The following is a 19,809-nucleotide window of genomic DNA, read 5'->3' as shown; positions in this document are numbered from 1 at the left end:
ATGGGTAACTGAGAAATTTTTAAATTTAAGTTCTCTGAACTTTAGTTTTCTCATATGTAGTAAGATGGAGCTGATACTACCAGCTTCCAAGTTGTAATGCAGTAACTGAGTTAACATATGTAAGATGCCTCACGCCTATCCTAGGACATAGGTATTAAAGAAATACTAACTTCCAGGGTCAAACTTATAGAGAAATCTGGGTGATAAAAATGCTGCTTTGAATTTTTTATAAGAAGAAAATTAGCAAATAATGTAGTTGCCAAACAGTTTTAATACTTTACATATCTGAATAATTTGTTAAAAAGCAAATATTCATCAGTTTTTAAAGTTGCACAAAAGGAAAACAATAGGGAAAGTAATGGCTTGCTTTCTTGCCAGATTCATTTGATGTGGGGCCAATTTCCTTAAGTAAAAAAAAAAATCTAAGTTTTTGGACCCTAGAGCTCTAAAAAAGGCAGTTGAAATTAATACTGTTCTTGGATTCATGGTTCAAGAAAGTCGTTACATTTCCTTTGTTTCTTGATGCTATATATTTAACAACATATTGGTAGAAATATGTAATTTCTCACATAGATTAGACATTAAGAGACCAGTTTGTGCATATAAACTAAAAACTGAAAATGAGTACATTCAAATATTATGGAACTAGAACAAACACAAAATTTGTTAGCAACTTTTTAGAAGGAACAAAACACGGTATTAATAAAGAGTGGTCTTTTTCATCATTCTCAAAAATTCTTCCTCATTTATTTCTCCATCCCCATCATGATCAGCTTCATCAAGCATTTCCTGTAAAACAAAATGTAATTATGATATGTGAAATCTATTAAAAAGGAATAATGATATAAATGAATACTCACATACTCAAAATCAAATTTTATTTTAAGTGTGTTTTTGAGTACAACTAAAGTAAGAATACAACTATAAATTATATGTAAATTATAACTGTATATAAGCTATAATTATATATGTAAATTATAAAATTAAGTAAAATTTACCTGAAGTTCATCATCTGTTAAATTTTCCCCCAGTTCCTTAGCAACCCTCTTGATATTGTTTAGTGATATGCTTCCAGTGTCATCATCATCAAATAATTTGAAAGCCTTCAGTATTTCTTCTTTGTCATCTTTTTCACTCTTTAAAAATAGAAACAATTAAATGTCATTAGTCTTTTATTTATTCATTTGGGCTGGATGTATAGATCTTTGAGGTCTAGAGCAGCAATATACCAGGTAGCTGAGCTCTGATTTTATTTACTGCTCTGATTTTTAACAATTCTTCGAGTGCATTCACATCCACCCTCAAGGTACTGAAACTCAGGGTTTACTGAAATGGAAGAGCCACAGGGTGATAAAGAGAATGTTATCTCTTATTAACCCCAGTATTTGAGATACCTTACCAAAAATGCAAGCTCCAAGACAACACGGAGTTTGCCCATTCAGTGCTTCCTAGGATAGTGCCTGGCAAAACAGGCACTCAATAGATTGCGTGCTGATTTCGAGGCTTCAAAATGCTGGCCCCATTCTCTCTATCCAGCCGTATATCCTTATTATTTCCTAACAGAAGACCTCTTCTCCACACTGATCAGTCTTCATTACTACCCTGAAAACATCTTGAATTTTGTTATTTCTATCTATATAAATCCCATCCATCTTTAAAGACCTAGTTCCAGTTCTTCTTCTATGGAACCTGCAATTGCTCCAGCCCCAAAACATGGAAGGCTATTGCTTATATTTCACTGAAAAACAAAATCACTACTATACCATTTTTACACTCATTATGGCAAAAAAATCTTCAAAACTAATGGTGCCAACTCCTTCTTTGTCGATTTCAGCTATCATTTTTTTAATTTCTTCTTTCTTTGGTTCAAATCCTAAGGCCTGCATTGCAATCTGAAATAGAAAGCCAATAAGTTATGCTATGCCACAATCTCACTCCTAGCTTTTAAATTACCTGTTAATTACTAGAGTCTCTCTTTTTTTACTATGGACTAGGCTTAAACATAGAAAGTAGAGTCAGCAGGCTTAGGTTCCAATCCTGCTGTGCCACAGGATGTCATGTCTCTTGCTGAGCTTTAGCCTAACTCATTCATAAAACAAGAAAAAAATGCTTAATGAGATATTATTCTGTTAGTGCAAACCAGGCATATACACTAAAGGCATAGGTGTCTGCACTGAAGAGACATTATATCAAGCTTTCAGAAGGCTACTGATAAAGATTTAAAGATTATCACGAATCAACGATATGTTTTTTTAAATGTCTTAGAAGTAATTTCAGAACCTTCAATTCTTTCACATCTATGGTTCCAGACCCATCAACATCAAATAAATCAAAGGCCTCTTTAATTTCTTGCTTTTGGGTTTCATTCAATTCAATTTTTGCTGCTCTTTTCTTCCATTGGTCTGAAATTGTGCGGTAGCTGGATGCCTATAATAAATAAACATGTGGGTGAAAGATAAACTGGGTAACTGAAAAAGGTGCCACAACTGGAAGAATTGAACTAATTAAATGTAATAAATAAACATATTCAAGTATCTCATTCCCTATCATATAGTAAACCTCAAGAATTCCCCCCTTTCCTTTTGCTAACATTTGTGCTTTCAGTTGATATCCTGGTGGAAAGCCTGGTTCTTTTTTACCACTTAGGTTTTTCCTTCAAATTAGTTCTTTTTGAGAGGGAGAAGAGGCAAAGGAAGATATGCTAGAACAGTAGATGTTATGTCAGAAAACAATTGGCCTTACTTGGTTTATCTGAAAAGCAGTGTTTAAGGCATATTTACTTTCATCTACGCCTGTATACCTCATAGTAAAATTTGTTTAGTGAGATATGGTTGATCGGGACATAATACCCTTTTCCACCGTCTCTCAAGTCTCTTGCAGAGACTGAGAAATAAAAAAAATTTCCTGGAGAGGCATTACTCTGGGCATCTAGCTAAGAATAAATGTTGGACCAATGATCAATATCCAGGGAAGATGGAGGGCATCTTCCTAATATTTGCCATTTTTCTGCTGACAAGCAAGGTCACAGAGTTACTCCTGGGGTTCTTCTGCAGCTCATTTCAGTATCTTGTCTCCAGCTTTGGGTTAAGAAGCACTGGTGGCAGAGACTCCACCACGTTCCTGTGTATGTGGACACCAGCTTCACATATATTAAGAGTTGGTTGTGGTGGCAGCAGATTCTTGATCCCTAGACCTCAGTACACTGGTGTGGTCCTCGACAGTTCCAGTGGCAGAGCTCGTAGCTCCCTCCCCTGGCCAGTTTTTCAGAGTTCTGGATCTTTCCTAGAGGCCCCAACAGTTTTAAAGCATCTTATTCTCTGTATTTAATTCAAACCTGGCTGAAGAAGGGTTTCCGTTTCCGACACAGAATCTATCGTAAACTGGTATCAGCTGTTAATAGGGTTGGAGAGGGAAAAAGGGGGCTGGAGAACCGCCTTTCTGTCCCTAGAGTCACGGAAGATGCGCTTCTATTTGGCGACGAGAGGAGGGGTTATTATTGACAGTCGAGGATCATGGAAAGGGGCGAATAATACATTTCATAAACTAAACAAAATTCCTTTCCTGCTCCGGGGAGAAACTTCAGCCCTAGCTCCAGCCAGAAGTGCAGCTTCGCACTCACCATGTCCCCAACCGGCGCCGTCAGCCGGGACCTCCCGGCTTCAACCGCCCAGCTCGCTACTCAACACTTCACGGCAATAGCCGTTGCTAAGGACTCTCTCGCCTTCCCGTGCAGCTCCAGTCACCCACTGATTGATGGCCCTTCTACCCAATGGTCAGAAAAGAAGACGCTTGAGGCCCGCCCCCCCATTCTCTCTAGTCTCTACCAATAGCGTAACTCTCCGCCTTTCCCCGCCTACCAATAGGCCGAAGTTTCCGCCTGGTTTCTTAGCGACCAGCCTACCCGCCCATCCAGCTCGCCCCGTTTTGCACTTGCGCAAAGTGCGGGCCAGGAAGTGGGGGTCTTCGCCTGGGTGCTTGGGCATCCCAGTGCCAGCGGGAACCTGGCCTGGCGGTGTGAGCCGGGGACCGGACCCTCCCGGAAGGATGGAGAAAAGAGCGAGGTTAGTACCGAGATGCTTCCACCGACAGAGAAGTCTTTGATGGAGACGTGGGGAGCCCTTGTTTGCTTTTCTGACCTCTTGGGGCCTGAGGAAACGATGAGACTCTAGGGCCTGGTGGGCCTGCTGAATTGGTCTAGCTTCGGTTTACCGTCCAGGATTAACAGAGGCGGAGGGGACTGCCCTTTTCTTGCGCCGCTAGACATCCCTGTCTTCACAGTGCCTGGAGCTTGGCCTTTAGCCACTTACCTCCTCCTTGGTTAGCAGGGATTGTGGCGTGGTAGGCAACATTTCTTTATAGGAGGGGCATAGTGCGGCGGTGTGGTCGGAAGGAAGTGGGCATGGAGCAGGACGGGTCTTGGGATGCACTTGAAGCCTCCCTGCAAAGGAAGGAGTTTTTACCTGTGTTGTGGTGTCCTAAACCTGGTCAGGGACCAGCCAGCAAAAGGGTGAGGGAGAAGGACTGAGGTGGTAGGAATGAAGGAGTCTGTTAAAACTTCCAACGCTTAATTGCTTATACATCAGCACTTTTTAATGCCTCCGGCAGTGCCTTCTCTTTGAGTAAATACTTTGTTTTCTAAAAACCGTACTGGATTCTCCAAAAGTGGTTTCAGGAAGAAGATTAACTTTTGCCTAGTCTTTTCCCTTTATCCCCTTGAAGGAAGGGCAGGAAAAATGCAAACTACATTTTTGAAGTAGTGTCCCAAATCACTTTTCACACTTTAGTAAAAGAAACGTGACACATTTTCCAAAACCATTGTCCTGACTTGTTCACATTCTACCCCAGGCAGACACCCAAGCCTTGTAATCATTGATTAAAAAAAAAAAAAAAACTCAATAGAATTCTGGAAAATAGGTTGTTCTTATATTACAAGTGTTTTTTCTGTGTAAAGTTACCCCAGTGGAAATTAAAATGATTCAAACTCAAGACACTTTGTGAATTAAGTAAAATGTCCAGTCACTTAATTATAGTATATTGATTTTTTTAGGCCATTCACTCAGTGAGAAAGTTGCTCTTGATTAGTTTTAAGGACATATACTTCATCTTTACTGCTAATATTAAAGGGATTTCTGACACCAGAAGTGAATAATGACCAAATATATAGAAACAATTCTAATTTTTAGGCTCTCCTGGATCGAGTTTGATCTCGTGGCAATTAAAAAGCTGAATAGTGTGTTAATCTGCTTTTGCATCACTCTATGACTTAGGCTCTTGTATTTGGGATATTAACGTCTAGTGAAAATGATTTTTTAATTATAGGTTCAAATTGCAATTTCTAGGTCTTAGGTTGGAAGTACTCAGTCTTGAAAAATAGCTGTTACTAATCTAATTGTACTATGACATTAATAATACTAATCTAGAAAAATCTTAAACCCATTAGCACTCTTAAATCCACTGAATTTATTTAATGCTTTCTACATGTCATGTACTATGCCAACTACTGGGTAGGTTTGAAAGGAGCTGAATGTAGAATATAAAGATGAATGAAAACAGGGAACCTACAGAGTAATGGGGAGATGGGCACAGACAGAAGTATGGTGTTTTTAGTTCAGGGTGCTACGTGCTTTAGTAGATATGTGTAGAAAGTACTTTGGGAGCCCAGGAAGGAGGCACTACTTCTCCCTGGCATCAGAGGAGGCTGTATCAAAAGTGTGGCATTTGCCTTGGGTCATGAAAAATATCATTTGCTAAGATGAAGAAAGGATAGGATATTCAATCAGAGTATAGCATGTGCAAAAATGAAAATAAATGTACGTTGTAGTGTGGCAAGATCAGAGGGTTCTTAAGGAGAGGTGGAAGATGAGTCTTATAAATTAGATTGAGGTCAGATTATGGGACACCTATATCAAGCTAGGGATAAAGACTTTATTTCCTATCATGCTAAGTGAAGTAAGTCAGACAGGGAAAGACCATATGATATCACTTATATGTGCAATTTAAAATATGATACAAATGAACTTATTTACAAAACAAGACAGACTCACAGACATAGAAAACAAATTTATGGTTACCAAAGGGGAAAGAGGTGGGCGGTGGAGGGATAAATTAGGAGTTTGGAATTAGCATATTAAAAACTCCTATATATAAAATAGATAAACAACAAGGTCCTACTGTATGGTACAGGGTACTATATTCAATATCCTGTAATAAACCATAATGGAAAAGAATATGAAGATAAATATATGTGTAACTAAATCACTTTGCTGTACACCTGAAACTAACAGAACATTGTGAATCAACTATACTTAAATCAAAAATTAAAAAATTAAAAGACTTTATTTCTAAGTTAAGTAGATGTTTTTAGGCAGTGGATCTGATTAGGTTTGTGCTTTTCAAAGATAATTTTGACAACCATAGGAAGGAGGAACCATTTTGGAAGCAATTAAAGGGCCTCAGCTAAGGCAGTGCCAAATAGAAATCATGTCCACCCAAAGGTGGTTGAAAGTTAAGTTTATACTGGAAGAATACTGACAGTGGCATTGGTTTAATCTTGTTTCAGTTCTGTACTTAAATTTAAGATAACAAATGTGGTGAAAACCATTCATTCATTCACATGTCAAATATTGATTGTTTGCCTAATAATGTGTCAGACAATATTCTCAGTATATGGGATACCTCAGTGACTAAAACTGCCCTCCTGGGAATTACATTCCAACAGTGGGACATAGTCAATAAACAGTAAATAAGTAAACTATGTACTATTTTATAGGGTGATAATGTTATGGAAAAAAGAAATTAGAGCAGATAAAGGGAACCTAGAATGTACTGGGAAAAAGAGGAGTTTGCAGTGTTACATAGGAGGCTCAGGGTGCCCTCGTTGAAAAGGGGAAATTTGCATAAATATTTAAAGGTGGTGAGACCATAGATTTCTTGCGGAAGAGCATCCCAGAAAGAGGAAGAGGTAGAACAGAAACACTGAGGTAGGAAGCACGCCTTGCTTGTCCCAGGAACAGAAAGGAGGCCAGAGAAGAGTGGTCCAGGGAGAGACTAGTAGGAGACAGAAAAGAGATAAGAGGGCAGAGTACAGATTACTAGGGCTTTCCCTCGAGTAAAATGGGAAGAATTTGTTGCCGAAAGATCAGCCCCTGTCCCTGACAAGCCAAGTTGAAACTCAGAGACAGGGTCTTGGAGCTTAGAAGAAAGGAGACAGCTTTATTGCTTTGCCAGCCAAAGGGGACTCACAGCAGGCTAGTGCCTTCAAAACTGTGAACCCATCTTGGGGCTGGGGCAGGGTGATTATATAGCCGTACCTTAAACAATAAAGTATCGATAACACTCAACAGAATCATTTTCTTCTCATAAGACTCAGAGTGGTGTCATGGTGTCTCCAGGTGACCAGTAGAGGTTGGTCTTTCAATCTCTTTAGCTTACAAGACCCAAAGCATGGTCTTCTTGGTAATGCAGGCTATTTTGTAAGGTTACAGTCCCTTGACCTCCCTGGAGAAGGACTCAGAGACCAAGCATGATTATTACTTTCGATTACTGGAATAAAATAGAAACAGTAAAATTAATAGCTTTATTTTAACAGTGGGCCTGGAGCTATGAGTAGCAACTGGTTAGTCAGGTTAGTTGACCGTTTTAAGGGCAAGCATAAACATAAGCAGTTAGTCTAAGTGCGGCCATTTTATTAATTCTCCTTCAGTTTTGCAAAATTTTGAGCAGAGGAGTGAAAGGATTTGAGTTAATTTTTAAAAGGAACACCTGTGACAAAAGAGTGAGAACTTTATTTTCCAAGTTGGAGGTTTTTAGGCAGTGGAGTGATATGATTAAGACTTACTGGGAATGGACTGGAGATAGGCAGACTGTTGGTTTTGTAGCTCACTGCACATGTCAGAAAATATTAACCATTGAGAAATGCAATTCCTGAAAAGCAATGCATGTCTTAGTATTCTAAACCAAGTACCTTAGATAAGACCAGACGTGATCTTAGGAAAGAAAGCTCCTTCTGATGTCAGAATCTGAGTGAAGTTGTCTGACTCTGCCCTTCTCTTACACACTTAGGAGGTTAGAGAAATAATAAGCTGGGAAGTACAGTTGTTAGGGGTCCCAGTAATGAAACGGAGGGCTGTTTATGGGAAACACTGGCGCAGATGTGCAGCAGAACAGAAATCAGACTGTGTCTGTTCAATGCCAAGAAAAGCCACCAGACTTACTTTTAATCTTTGAAAGTATCTATTTCGCCACCCCCTTCACCATCTTTACCTTTTTATACTCATCCTCTTAGAAGATGAGAGATTGTTATTTGAGTTTTTATTTTATGTTAATTATATCAAATTGTAATCTCTTCAAAAATAATTTAGGAGCTCTTCTAAACTTAGTATGCTAACGCTGTTTTGTTTTGTTTCTTTAATTACTGCTGAAACTTGAAATAGATACTTCAAAGGCTGAAACAGATCTCTTGGATACAGCTCTGTAATTGTGATAAGCAGCTGTATGTGACTTTTTGCTTGTAGATTAGTTTTGTTTAAAAAACTTCATGCCTTCTCAGGGAAACATTTTTTCACATAAAAACAGACTAAGTTTGAAAAGCCCAAGACTTTTTCCTTTTGCTCTGAATTCTCTATGACTTTTCCACACAAACAGTGATATCTTGTGATTTAAACATAGTATAGAAAGGAAACCATAAACAGAGACCCTGACACCTGAAGAAAAAAAAAGGGCATGTGCATATTAAGGGTATGAACAAAGCTTGAAAGAAGGCAGAAAGGCTTGGAAATGGGAAAGGCAGTGGAAGATTCTACAGGAGGGTGAATTACTGTCATGCTGGGTAGAGAGGCAGCCAGAAGGCACTATTGTATAGTAGTTAATGGCGTGGGACTTTGGCATTAGATAAACGTGTGTTTTAGTTCTTTTACTTACTAGCCATGAGATTTTATATGTTACTTAATTATTCTTCATTTTCTACATCATTAAAATAGTATAATTTACAGTATAAATTACAGTATAATGATATAAATGTGTTAATTATAGTATAATAGTTTAATCATATTGTTGCTGTGAGGACTACATTACACAATGTGTGCAAACTGCCTCATACTTAGTAAGCTCCCAAAACATGTTAGAAATGAAAAACAAGAGCAAAATGCCAGTCTTGTCTTTCAGACTTAATCTTTTCAACAAACTGTTCTTGAGCAACTGGATATCCATGAGAGACAAAACAACCCCAGTTTGCACCATTTACAAAAATCAGCCTAAGGTGAATTATAAACATTATTGTTATAGCTAAAACAAAAAGAACAAAATTGGAGGACTCACACTTCCTGACTTCAAAACTTAGTGACTGTAATCAAAACAGTGTGGTCCTGGCTTAAGGATGGACATGAAGACCAATGAAATAGAATTGAGAGTCCAGAAATAAACCCATACATCTATTGCCAATTGATTTTTGACAAAGGTGCCAAGACCACTCAATGGGGAAAAGCATAATCTCTTCACTGAATGGTGCTGGGACAATTTGATATCTAAAATCAACATAAAATGTATCAATTAATATAAGAAATAAAATTGTAAAACTGAGGAAAACGTTGGATTAAATCTTAATAACTTCGGATTTGGCAATGGATTCTTAGATAAAACACCAAAAGCATGAGCAACCAAAGAAAAAAATAGACAAATTAGACTTCATTAAAATTTAAAAAATGTATACAGCAAAGTACATTATCGAAAAAGTGGAAAATAACAGCCTACAAAATAAAAGAAAATACTTGCAAATCATGTTTTGATAAGGTTCTAGTATCTAGAATATATTAAAAACGCTTAACAATTCATCAGCAAAAAGACAAACAACCCAATTTTTAAATGGCAAGAGATCTGAATAGATATTTCTCCAAAGAAGAAATAGAGATGGCCAATAAGCACATGAAAAGATGCTCAACATCTTTTGAAATCAAAACCACAATGAAATACCACTTTACAGCCACTAGAGTATCTATTATTATAAAACAAAAAGAAAACAAAAAAAAATGGAAGGTAAGTGTTGGTGAGCATACTGGGTTGAATAGTATCCCTCCCTGCAATATTCATGTCCACCCCAAATCTCAGTGATTTTATTTGGAAAGAGGTATTTGTAGATATAATTAGTTAAGATGAGGTCATACCAGATTAGGGTGGGCCCTAAATCCTGTGATTGGTATCCTTTTAAGAAAGCCATGTGAAAGGGAGGCAGAGATTCGAGCTATGCCAAGGACCTCCTGGAGCCAGCAGAGCCTGGAAGAGGCAAGGAAGGAGTCCTCCTTAGAGCCTTCAAAAGGAACATGGCCCTGCAGATACCTTGATTTCAGACTTCTAGACTCCAAAACCATGAGATAATAAATATGTATTGTTGTAAGCCACTGCATTTGTGGTAATTTGGCACAGCAGCCCTAGGAAACTAATACAGCAAGGGTGTGGAGAAATGAAAGCCTTTGACACTGCTGGTAGTTTATGGTTCAGCTGCTACAGAAAAGTTTGACAGTTCTACAGAAACTTAAATGCAGAATTACCATGTGACCACTCCTGGGTGTGTACCCCAAAGAATTGAAAACAGGTACTCAAACACTTGTACACAAATGTTCTTAGTAGCACTGTTCACAGTAGTCCAGAAATAGAAACAATCCAAATTTCCATCAACGGATAAATGGATAAACAGAGTGACACCCACATACATACAGACATAAAAAGGAATGAAATACTGACACATAATACAATGTGGATGAACCTCGAAAACATGAATGCTAAGTGGAAAGAAACCAGATACAAAAGAATCACATGTGATTCCATTTATATGAAATACCCAGAGTGGGTAAATCCATAGAGACAGAAAGTAGTTGGTGTTGCCAGGGGCTGGTGGGGAGGAGGACAGGGAGAGACTGCTTAACGGCTACAGGGTTTTCTCTTGGGCTGATGGGAATGTTTTGGAACAAGATAAAGGTAGTGGTTTTACAACATTGTGAATGTACCAAGTGCCACTGAATTGTATACTTTAAAATGGTCATGTTTATGGTAATGAATTTTACCTCAATTTTTAAAAAAAAAGGCTCAAATCATCTGAAAAATGAAATATAGAATATCCTTTGTATTCAGGAGTAGACAAAACTTGAAAAAATAGAACCCAGTAGCCATTAAAAAAAAAAAAGACAAATGGACTAGGAAAATAGATTGCCAGGCAGTATTAAGGACCACTTGAGGTTAGGAGTCATGAACTTAAAATGATACCAATCAGCATGGTTGTGTGTGTTTCTCTGTTTGTTTTCAGCTGCCTCAGTGTAAGCATGGAGTGGACAGAGTTGGATTTCATCAAGATTAGTGGCTTTGCAAGGTAAGATGAACCAAAAGAGAGAGAAGGGTTTTGAGGGTGTACGTGCAAGAGAGAGATTGTAATGGGAGTTTAAGCTGAGTTAAGTAGAGAATTGATAATACGGGGTGAAGGACAGTGAAAGTTTGGTAAGGCTAGAGACTGCAAGACCTGGTGGGTCTCCAGATTGTTGGAGTCTAGAGTATATTTTGATGCTATCCAGGGATATGTCTGAGTGTATCGAGAGTTTTATTTTTATTTCACGAAATTGAAAATTTCGCAAAAGAGGTTTTGAAGCTGAGTTCAGACAACTTGTTATGTATGTTCCTAGGCCGTCCTGGCTCTTCTAGTCCTTGAAAGCCTGTGGGAAGCTGCTGTTGAGCAGTGGCTGTGCTGTGGGTTCCTGCAGTCCCCACGCCGTGTCTCCAGCTGCCGTGCTCCGCAGCTTCAGGGATGCTTCTAGGTGTTAGAGAACCAAATTTACCAATGCTGTGGCCAGGATTAGAGGAAAGGCAAAACTCTAATAAGAGTTGTTTGCTTTTTGATATTTTGGATTTAAAAGATTGTGATAAAAAATATACTTGAAGAATAGTAAAGTCTTAGCATTGGAAGAGAAGCTTGTATTATCTACAGTTTTAGCTCTAGTGCTTTAAGAGCTCATACCTCACAAGACAGGTCATTCTATTGTAGACAGCTTCTCAGTTAGTGTGTACTTTGTTAAAGAGTTATTTTTATTGAGCTCAAGTCTTTCTCTTGTAATTTCTTCCTTTTAGTTTTAAATGTGAAGTCTAAGATATTGTGTGGAAAAAGTCCAATTGCTCTTGAACTTCTTTTTAAATAGAACTTTTCCCCCCTTTATATTCTAACCAGTAACCAGATCTATCCTCTCCTCTCCGTCCACCTTCCACATCCTCGTCTAGGTGACTGTGCATCTCTGCCTCTGGTCTGGCGCTTATCCAGTCAGTTCTCCACACTGTTACCAGGGTGGTAATACATCCAAAACACTTCTACTAGTAATAATAACATTAAAATTATTTAGTATTTTTTATATTATAAATTTATGACGATAAGTGCTCATATAGCACTAACTGTGTGCCAGGCACTGTTCTATGCGCTGTATTCATTTATTCCTCATAATACCCTGTGAAGTAGATTCCAATATTATCTTCAATTTTCAGATGTAGAAACAGGGCAGTGAAGTTAAAAGCTACACAACTAGTACACAGTGGAGACAAGTTCAAATCCAGACTTCTAGATTCAGAGGCCATGCCTTCAGACACCGCAGCAAGCCGTTTCTTCCTCTCCCTTACTTAAAAAACTCCGTGGTTCCCATGATAGGATGAGGTTTGACACGGTGCGTGATGCCCTTCATGAGCCCTGCCTTTCCCCTTCTAATGCTTCATCCCCTACTGTTCCCTACTTTATAAAGAATAATTATTATTTACATTCCTGTGACACTAAATTGCCCTTATTACCCCAATACGCTGTTTCTTCCACATATATGTGCGTGTAGTACCACCTCCTTCAACTTGCTGATTCTTTCACATTATTCTTCAAGACTCATTTTAAGTAGTTGTGTTCTTCTGGAAACACTGCCTGTTGCTTGCATGGAGCACTTCCCCTGTGGGATGACATGTTCCTCCTCCACACACCCATACTTTTGTCATTAATATCATTATAATACTGCCATTGCACTGACCATATTTAATGGAAACTGCATATGCTGGAAACTCATCAAAGTCAGAGACATTATCTTCTTTTTCTTGCATAAGCCTCTTTTATAACCATGAATTACACTGAATAAAGTTCCAAGTTTTAATTTTGTTTGCAGATGTTGATTCATGGTGATGGCTTGCAGGGTCATAAACAAAAGAAGGCATGTGGGACTTCAACAACTTTCATCATTTGCAGAAACTGGAAGGACTTTCCTCGGCCCAGTAAAATCATCCAAATTTGTAATCGATGAAGAGTGTCATGAAAGTGTGTTGATCAGTTCAACAGGAAGGCTTCTTGAAAGTCTGGATTTAACCAGTGCTGTGGGACAGCTTCTCAATGAAGCAGTTCAAGCACAAAATAACACATACAGAACTGGAACCAGTACACTTTTGTGTCTTGTTGGTGCGTGGAGCAGTGCTGCGGAAGAATGTCTTCATTTGGGTGTCCCTATTTCATTAATAGTGTCTGTAATGTCAGAAGGCTTAAATTCATGCATTGAAGAGATAGTTTCCCTGCAAGTACCAATCCAGAATGTATTTGACTGTATCGACAACACAAAGACATTTTCTGGACTTGAAACACTTAATGTCAGTTTGTACCCTTTTCTACAAATCCCTTCAGATACTGGTTTAATGCAGAAAAAGCACGATCTCAAAGATGTTGCCTCACAGTCATTGGTCATATACAGTCTTCCTGGGAGACCAGTTAAATCACCTAAACTCTTTGGGCCTCAGGCTAAGGTTGAAGCAGATAAAAACACATCACAGACTCCTCAAACTCTGGGAAACAGTCTTCTTGCAGACACCCACTGCAGAAGGTCAGTACTAACCCACAGTAGGCATTTTAGCAGAGCAGATAATAACCAACGGATAAGCAAACCGGATGGATTTCTAGAGCAACATAGTGCAGCCACACTCAAGACTTACAGATGTAATGACTTGTTAGAGTTGGAGGTGGGTTTGAGTCATGGAGATGACAGCAGCATGAAATTAGTAGATGAAGCAGTGCGGCTGCAGTATCAGAACGCAGGTGTGCAACAGGGCGGCCGTGCAGTGCCGTTTCTGTTTGACATATCAGGAATCTTCACTTGCTGCCTACCAGGTTTACCGGAAACTTTGTCTTGTGTCTGTCCAGGATATGTCACTGTTGTGTCAATATCTAGGACTGCTCTGATCGAGGAATTGCAGAAGCAGCCTATCCGGGTAGTTCTCGTTGAGGGTGACCTCACAGAGAATTATCGCCACCTGGGATTTAACAAGCCTGCAAATATTAAAACAGTATCAGAAAGCATGAAGGTTGAACCAGACAGCTCAGAAGAACTGTGGACAAATCATGTGTTACAGGTATTAATCAAGTTCAATGTGAACCTCGTTCTGTCACAAGGAAATGTATCTGAATGCCTGATTGAAAAATGCACACACAGTAAGCGGTTGGTCGTTGGGTCAGTGAATGGCAGTGTGATGCAAGCTTTTGCAGAGGCTTCAGGAGCGGTACAGGTGGCCTACATCACACAAGTGAATGAAAACTGTGTGGGCAGTGGGGTCTGTGTGACCTTCTGGAGAAGCATTCCCTTCGATGCTGTAGATGGGACCAGCAGAATGGCAATCTTGTTAAAGACAGAAGGAATGAACTTGGTTACAGTAGTGCTCACTAGCCCAGTCACTGCCCAGATGCAGACCAAAGAAGACAGGTTCTGGGCTTGTGCCTATCGTCTGCATTATGCTCTAAAAGAGCAAAAGGTCCTCCTTGGAGGTGGCGCAGTTGAATTTTTGTGCCTTAGCCATCTTCAAATTCTCGCGGAGCAATCTCTGCATAAAGGAAACCAAGACTCTTCAGGATGGTTTCATAATACTTCCTCTTGGCTGGCCTCATCCCTGGCGCTATACAGACCGACTGTGCTTAAATGCCTGGCCGAAGGATGGCACAGATACCTTTCAACTCTCCTGTGTAACACTGCCAGTTACTCATCAGAATTTGAAGCCAACACATTCATTCAGCATCATCTACAAAATGCTGCAGACTCTGGCTCTCCTTCATCTTACATCTTGAATGAATATAGTAAACAAAAGAGTGGAATTTTTAATTCAGGCATTTCAAATAAACTGGAACAGATTCCAAGCGTTTATGACATTGTTACACCAAAGATTGAGGCATGGCGCCGAGCTTTGGATTTAGTATTGTTAGTACTTCAGACAGACAGTGAAATTATTACTGGACTTGGACGCACACAGATAAAATCACAAGACTCAGAGGGCTTTTTATTTTTATAGTATTATTGGCTAAGTGTTTGGAAAATAATCTTTGGTAATATAACATGCTAATAATAAACTTTCTAGTAGCCAAGTTATAGTGCCTAAAATGCCAGCTATTTGCAGGAAGAAAATATTTGATGTCTGTCAATAACTGTGTAGGGTCTAAAATTCCACTCTATTTATAACATAACAAGTTAGCCTGTTACTGTTGCATAGAATGCTACAGAATACATGAGATACTTGGATCAGAGACAAAGGACTTTTATTATTCACAGCAAAAGCAGTAGCCAGAGCTTCGTATTGGTTTGTGTCAATTTCCACATTTCTCTGAGTCCCACAAGAGCAACACAAAGGGCCAGTGATGGAAGCCTGTACATGCCGTGTGTTGTGTTACAGAAGTGGGACACTGAGCCTGGGACAGCCTCTGCTTGTATATAATAAGCAGAAACAATCCTGTTCTTTGTCCAAGGGTAATTGTTACCTCATGCCTCCGGGTTGCTCAGTGTAAACACAAGCCTGAGACATGAGCTGGGTAAAGACAAGTCATGGCGCATGGAGAGAGTATGCAGTGTCACACAGCCCACAATGGACAGCCTCTTCCAACAGTTCACTCCTCAATCTGACACATTCTTGGTGAGACTTGAATTTTCATGTGAGTATGCCTCTCTGTTGGCTACTCTAATTAATCTGGCAAACAGGTTGCTTGGTCAATACCAAAGCCACTCAGTTGGTCTCATATAGCAATTAAATTAAGGCTACTGTCAACAGATGCTGAGCAGCAAGATGAAGCCAGTCTGTAGTACTGACCTCTGTCAAGTCCCCCAGGATCTTGAATTTAGTCAATTGTAAATTCCAAGGAAGGACCAGTAAGTTTTTATTAGCCAGAATGTTGTCTAAGACCAAATTGTTATCTGTTATGAACCATGCAAGGGAGTTTTGGTTAACTTGCTGATCTTTGGTGTCATTGCCAACAATTATAGGAGGCAACAGAGGGACCAGAAAGCACCTCTCATCCCTAATGGAGAGACATTCGTGGCCCGTTTTCCCCACAGACAAGCACATAACGTAACAGTCCCACGTCACTGTATTTCAGCATTTGTTGTTAAACCTGATTTGAATCACCATTATACAAATTTGATTCAGTCACATAAGTAGTGTCGCCCAGTAGTTGCAGCTGCAATTGCCATGCATGGGAAAATCCAAGGCCACTCATATTAAGAGAAGTGTCTGATCAGTCAGATTGAGACAAGATTGTTCTGGCACCTGTGTTTGTACGTGTTCATATCTGGGAGCTGCCGTTGATGGCATCTTACACTGTCTCCAGTACTGAATAGGAGCCTTAATAAGGTTTGAGCCTTCTTTGTGGTGGTGGGTGGGCGAGGAGACCACCTTTGTTTGGCTCCCAGAGGGATTGAGTGCTGTGAATCTGTCCATATGGTCTCAAGGAACTGTACTTGGCACTCAACGTTCTGAATTTTGTCTGGGTTTATCAGTCACTCCTTATGGTAGAGGTAGATAACACCACAGTCAAGTAGATAGTGGCCACAGTCAGGACCACCAAAACAGGCTTCTAACTTGTCAGCCACCAGGACACCTCCGTATCATCTATGTAGTGAACATTTGAGGCATTGGAGCATAGAGGCACTCACACTAAATCCCAGCCTGTCTGTGGATTAGGATGGGTTTGGGCATGGTGGTGGATGGCAGGAAGTTTGTCTCATTTTTTCTACTTGTAGCAATACCCTGAGTGGAAGAATCTCCTCTGGCACTTTATGAACATTTAAGTTTAAGCGTATAAACACCTTGATACCAATTACGTGTTTTCATAAGAGTAGTACATTGAATTGGGCCAAAGGCCCCACCCACAGGGTCCCACTTTGTCTCTCCTGCAGGATTTTCTCCAGTCCTATCAGTTGACTTTAGTCACTTTCCCCCTCTGTGGGAACATGGACCAAGAAGTTTGACACTTTCACATTAGGGGCTCTAACAGCTGCTGAGAGATGATGTCTCCCTGGCCGGTAGCTCAGGAAGGAGCAGAGAGCGAGGGCGGCAGACAAGGAGGCTCTTTTCATCTTTTTTGGCTCTTCATTTCAGTGTCGGCGCCAGCTTCCCCCCTGTGCTCTTCCCAGTGTCTGCAGAGCACCCTGGCTCCAGGGAGCTTGCTTTCTGCCCTCCGCGTGCCGCTGCGCCTCCTCAGTGCCCTGCAGTCCTGGGTGCCTTTGGCCACCCTGTGCCCAGGGCCCGCTTCCGCCATGGGACTGGTAGAATGGTCACTCGGGCCCCTGTCTCTGACAGAGCTTTAAAAGTTGAGTCACTTCCTCCCCTGAGTGCCCCATCAGACTTGGCTTTTTCCGCAGCAGCTGAGGTCAGGGTGGAGGGTGAGGGAGGTCTGGGGAAGTGTAGAGGGGGACAGTGGCTCCGTGCCCGTGAGCAGTGCTTTGTGGTCACTTTTGGTTTTGATTGGCTGCCCGACATGCGCTCAACAAACTTGTATTTTCACTGTCCTCAAAGTTTTATCTCCTCATTGCTGACAGCATTTCTTGCAGCTTTGGGGACCCCTGACTTGGCAGCCACAGCCAGTTTCTTCTCAGCCAGTGCCCTGGGGCTACTGCCTTGTTGCCCTGTTCACATTCCTCCTCCTCCCACCTGAGGTGAGTGAGCAACAACCAAGGCATCATTTGGGTGGCTTGTTCTAATCTCACCTCTCAGGACTTATTCTCCAGGCGTCATTTGCAGGTGGGACAGCAGGGGCTCCCAGTCCCCTCCCCCTTCCCCACTACTTGAGTGAAAGCAGTCACTATCGGAGCCCAGGGAGTCCAATCTCTTAACCCAGCCACTGGGGCCCTCATCTTTTCCGGGAGAATCATGACTCTCTCAAGTCAGAACTGGCAATAACTATGCAGGGTCTGGGGTTTTGCCCTGTTTACAAGCTAACAAATTAGCCTCTCAAAATTTCATGAGATGCTGACAGAAGGCTCAAGACTCCTGGGCTTTTATAAAAGTAACCAGAGCTTCATGTTGGTTTATGTTGGTTCCCTGGGCTCTCAGGTCCCACAAGAGTGACATAAAGAGCCCAAGATGAATGCCTGCACACACGGTAGTTTGTGTTTCAGAAGAGGAGCACTGAGCTCAGGCAATTCACAACTTTTCTAGTGAGCACAAGTAAGCCTGTTTGTGTGGAGAGAGATTACATCATTATTCAAGGTTGCTCACTGCAAACACAGCCTTGAGAAGTGGCCTGGAAAGAGAGAACTCAGCACCCAGCAAGAACATGCAGGGATGCTCAGAGCCCATGGCAGACTGCCTGTCCCAACAAAGTCCCAGTGTTCAATAAATTGAGCGTTATAAGGCCTGAATTTATGTGTGTAGTTTTTGAAGTTGAATATTAAAGAGCTCAGAGCAAATAATAGTAGTAATTAAATTACTGATGACCTACCATGTTCCTTCTAAATTCTTTACATATTGTATTAATTTGCCAGGGTCGCCGCAACAAAGTACCACATACTGGGCGGCCTAAACAACAGAAATGTATTTTCTCACAATTCTGGAGGCTAGAGGTCTGAGATCAAGGAGTTGGCAGGGTTGATTTCTTCTGAGGCCTGTCGCCTTGACTTGTAGATGGCTGTCTTCTCCCTGTCTTCACATCTTCCTTCTGTACCTGTCTATGCCCAAATTTCCTCTCCTTGTAAGGACTCCAGTCATACTGGATTAAAGCCCACTCTAATGACCTCATTTTAACTTAGTTACCTCTTTAAAGACCCTATCTCCAAATTTAGTCACATTTTGAGATGCGGGGATTTAGGACTTGAGCATATGAATTGGAGGTGGGGGACACAGTGCAGCCCGTACTACATATATAATCTCAATCTTTGCAACATCTGTTTTCTTCATCTTATGGATAAGAACATGATCTTAATAAGGTTAAGAAACTTGCCCAAGTTCTCGCAGATAGTAGATAGTAGAGCTTTAATTTGAACTAAAATTTTATCTGCTTCCAAAGTCTATTTCTAAGCATTCATTGTTTTATGAATTTTTTTTCAATAAGGTAACAACAAAACAAGAAAAGAGAATGCCTGGTTTATTTACATGACTCATTTAAATGTATTGGAAAATGGAATTTGATTAGCCTCATGTTGGGTAAAAAATACCATTTTTGGTTTGGCATTTGTCTTATATGTGATCACATGATAACTGCACAGATGATCATTCCAATTATACATACCATGTTTGTTCAAGTTAGAATAATAACAATGTTGAGTGTTAAACTTTTTAAAAATAAAGTGTATTATTTTACTTGAGTATTCTTTTATTCTCCCATTGTATAGTATTAACACTCAGTTTTTGTTAAAATATTATGAAGATTATGAGTACCACTGATAATTAACATGGGTGTTCAACTCACTTTATATAATAGATTTTTTTGTGAAGTTGGTATTTGCATGTATTTGTACTAAGTACTGAGTAAATCTTGTAATAAATATTTTCCTTTGAAACTAGAAGTCTCACTCT

The 19,809-nt window shown here is 40.1% G+C and overlaps 2 protein-coding genes across 2 annotated transcripts; one reads left to right on the top strand and one right to left on the bottom strand.

Moving 5' to 3' along the window:
* Positions 1 to 254: 254 nt before the first annotated feature.
* On the bottom strand, positions 255 to 3,786 carry LOC105093666 (centrin-4). Its single transcript, XM_010985555.3, has 5 exons — positions 3,620 to 3,786; positions 2,281 to 2,427; positions 1,764 to 1,892; positions 999 to 1,136; positions 255 to 789 (listed from the first exon to the last, which is right to left on the bottom strand). Exons 1-5 carry the CDS (start codon positions 3,620 to 3,622, stop codon positions 700 to 702), a joined length of 507 nt encoding a protein of 168 aa, XP_010983857.1. The 5' UTR covers positions 3,623 to 3,786; the 3' UTR covers positions 255 to 699.
* Positions 3,787 to 3,902: 116 nt separating this feature from the next.
* On the top strand, positions 3,903 to 19,593 carry BBS12 (Bardet-Biedl syndrome 12). The gene is made up of 3 exons (XM_010985557.3): positions 3,903 to 4,061; positions 11,294 to 11,356; positions 13,164 to 19,593. Exon 3 carries the CDS (start codon positions 13,174 to 13,176, stop codon positions 15,316 to 15,318), a length of 2,145 nt encoding a protein of 714 aa, XP_010983859.1. The 5' UTR covers positions 3,903 to 4,061; positions 11,294 to 11,356; positions 13,164 to 13,173; the 3' UTR covers positions 15,319 to 19,593.
* The last annotated feature ends 216 nt before the right edge of the window (positions 19,594 to 19,809 follow it).

Source organism: Camelus dromedarius, chromosome 1, assembly GCF_036321535.1.
Source record: "Camelus dromedarius isolate mCamDro1 chromosome 1, mCamDro1.pat, whole genome shotgun sequence".
In the NCBI taxonomy this organism is placed as follows: Eukaryota; Metazoa; Chordata; class Mammalia; order Artiodactyla; family Camelidae; genus Camelus; species Camelus dromedarius.
The sequence above is the reverse complement of the archived record's forward strand: the minus strand, read 5'-3'. Positions and strand labels throughout refer to the sequence as shown.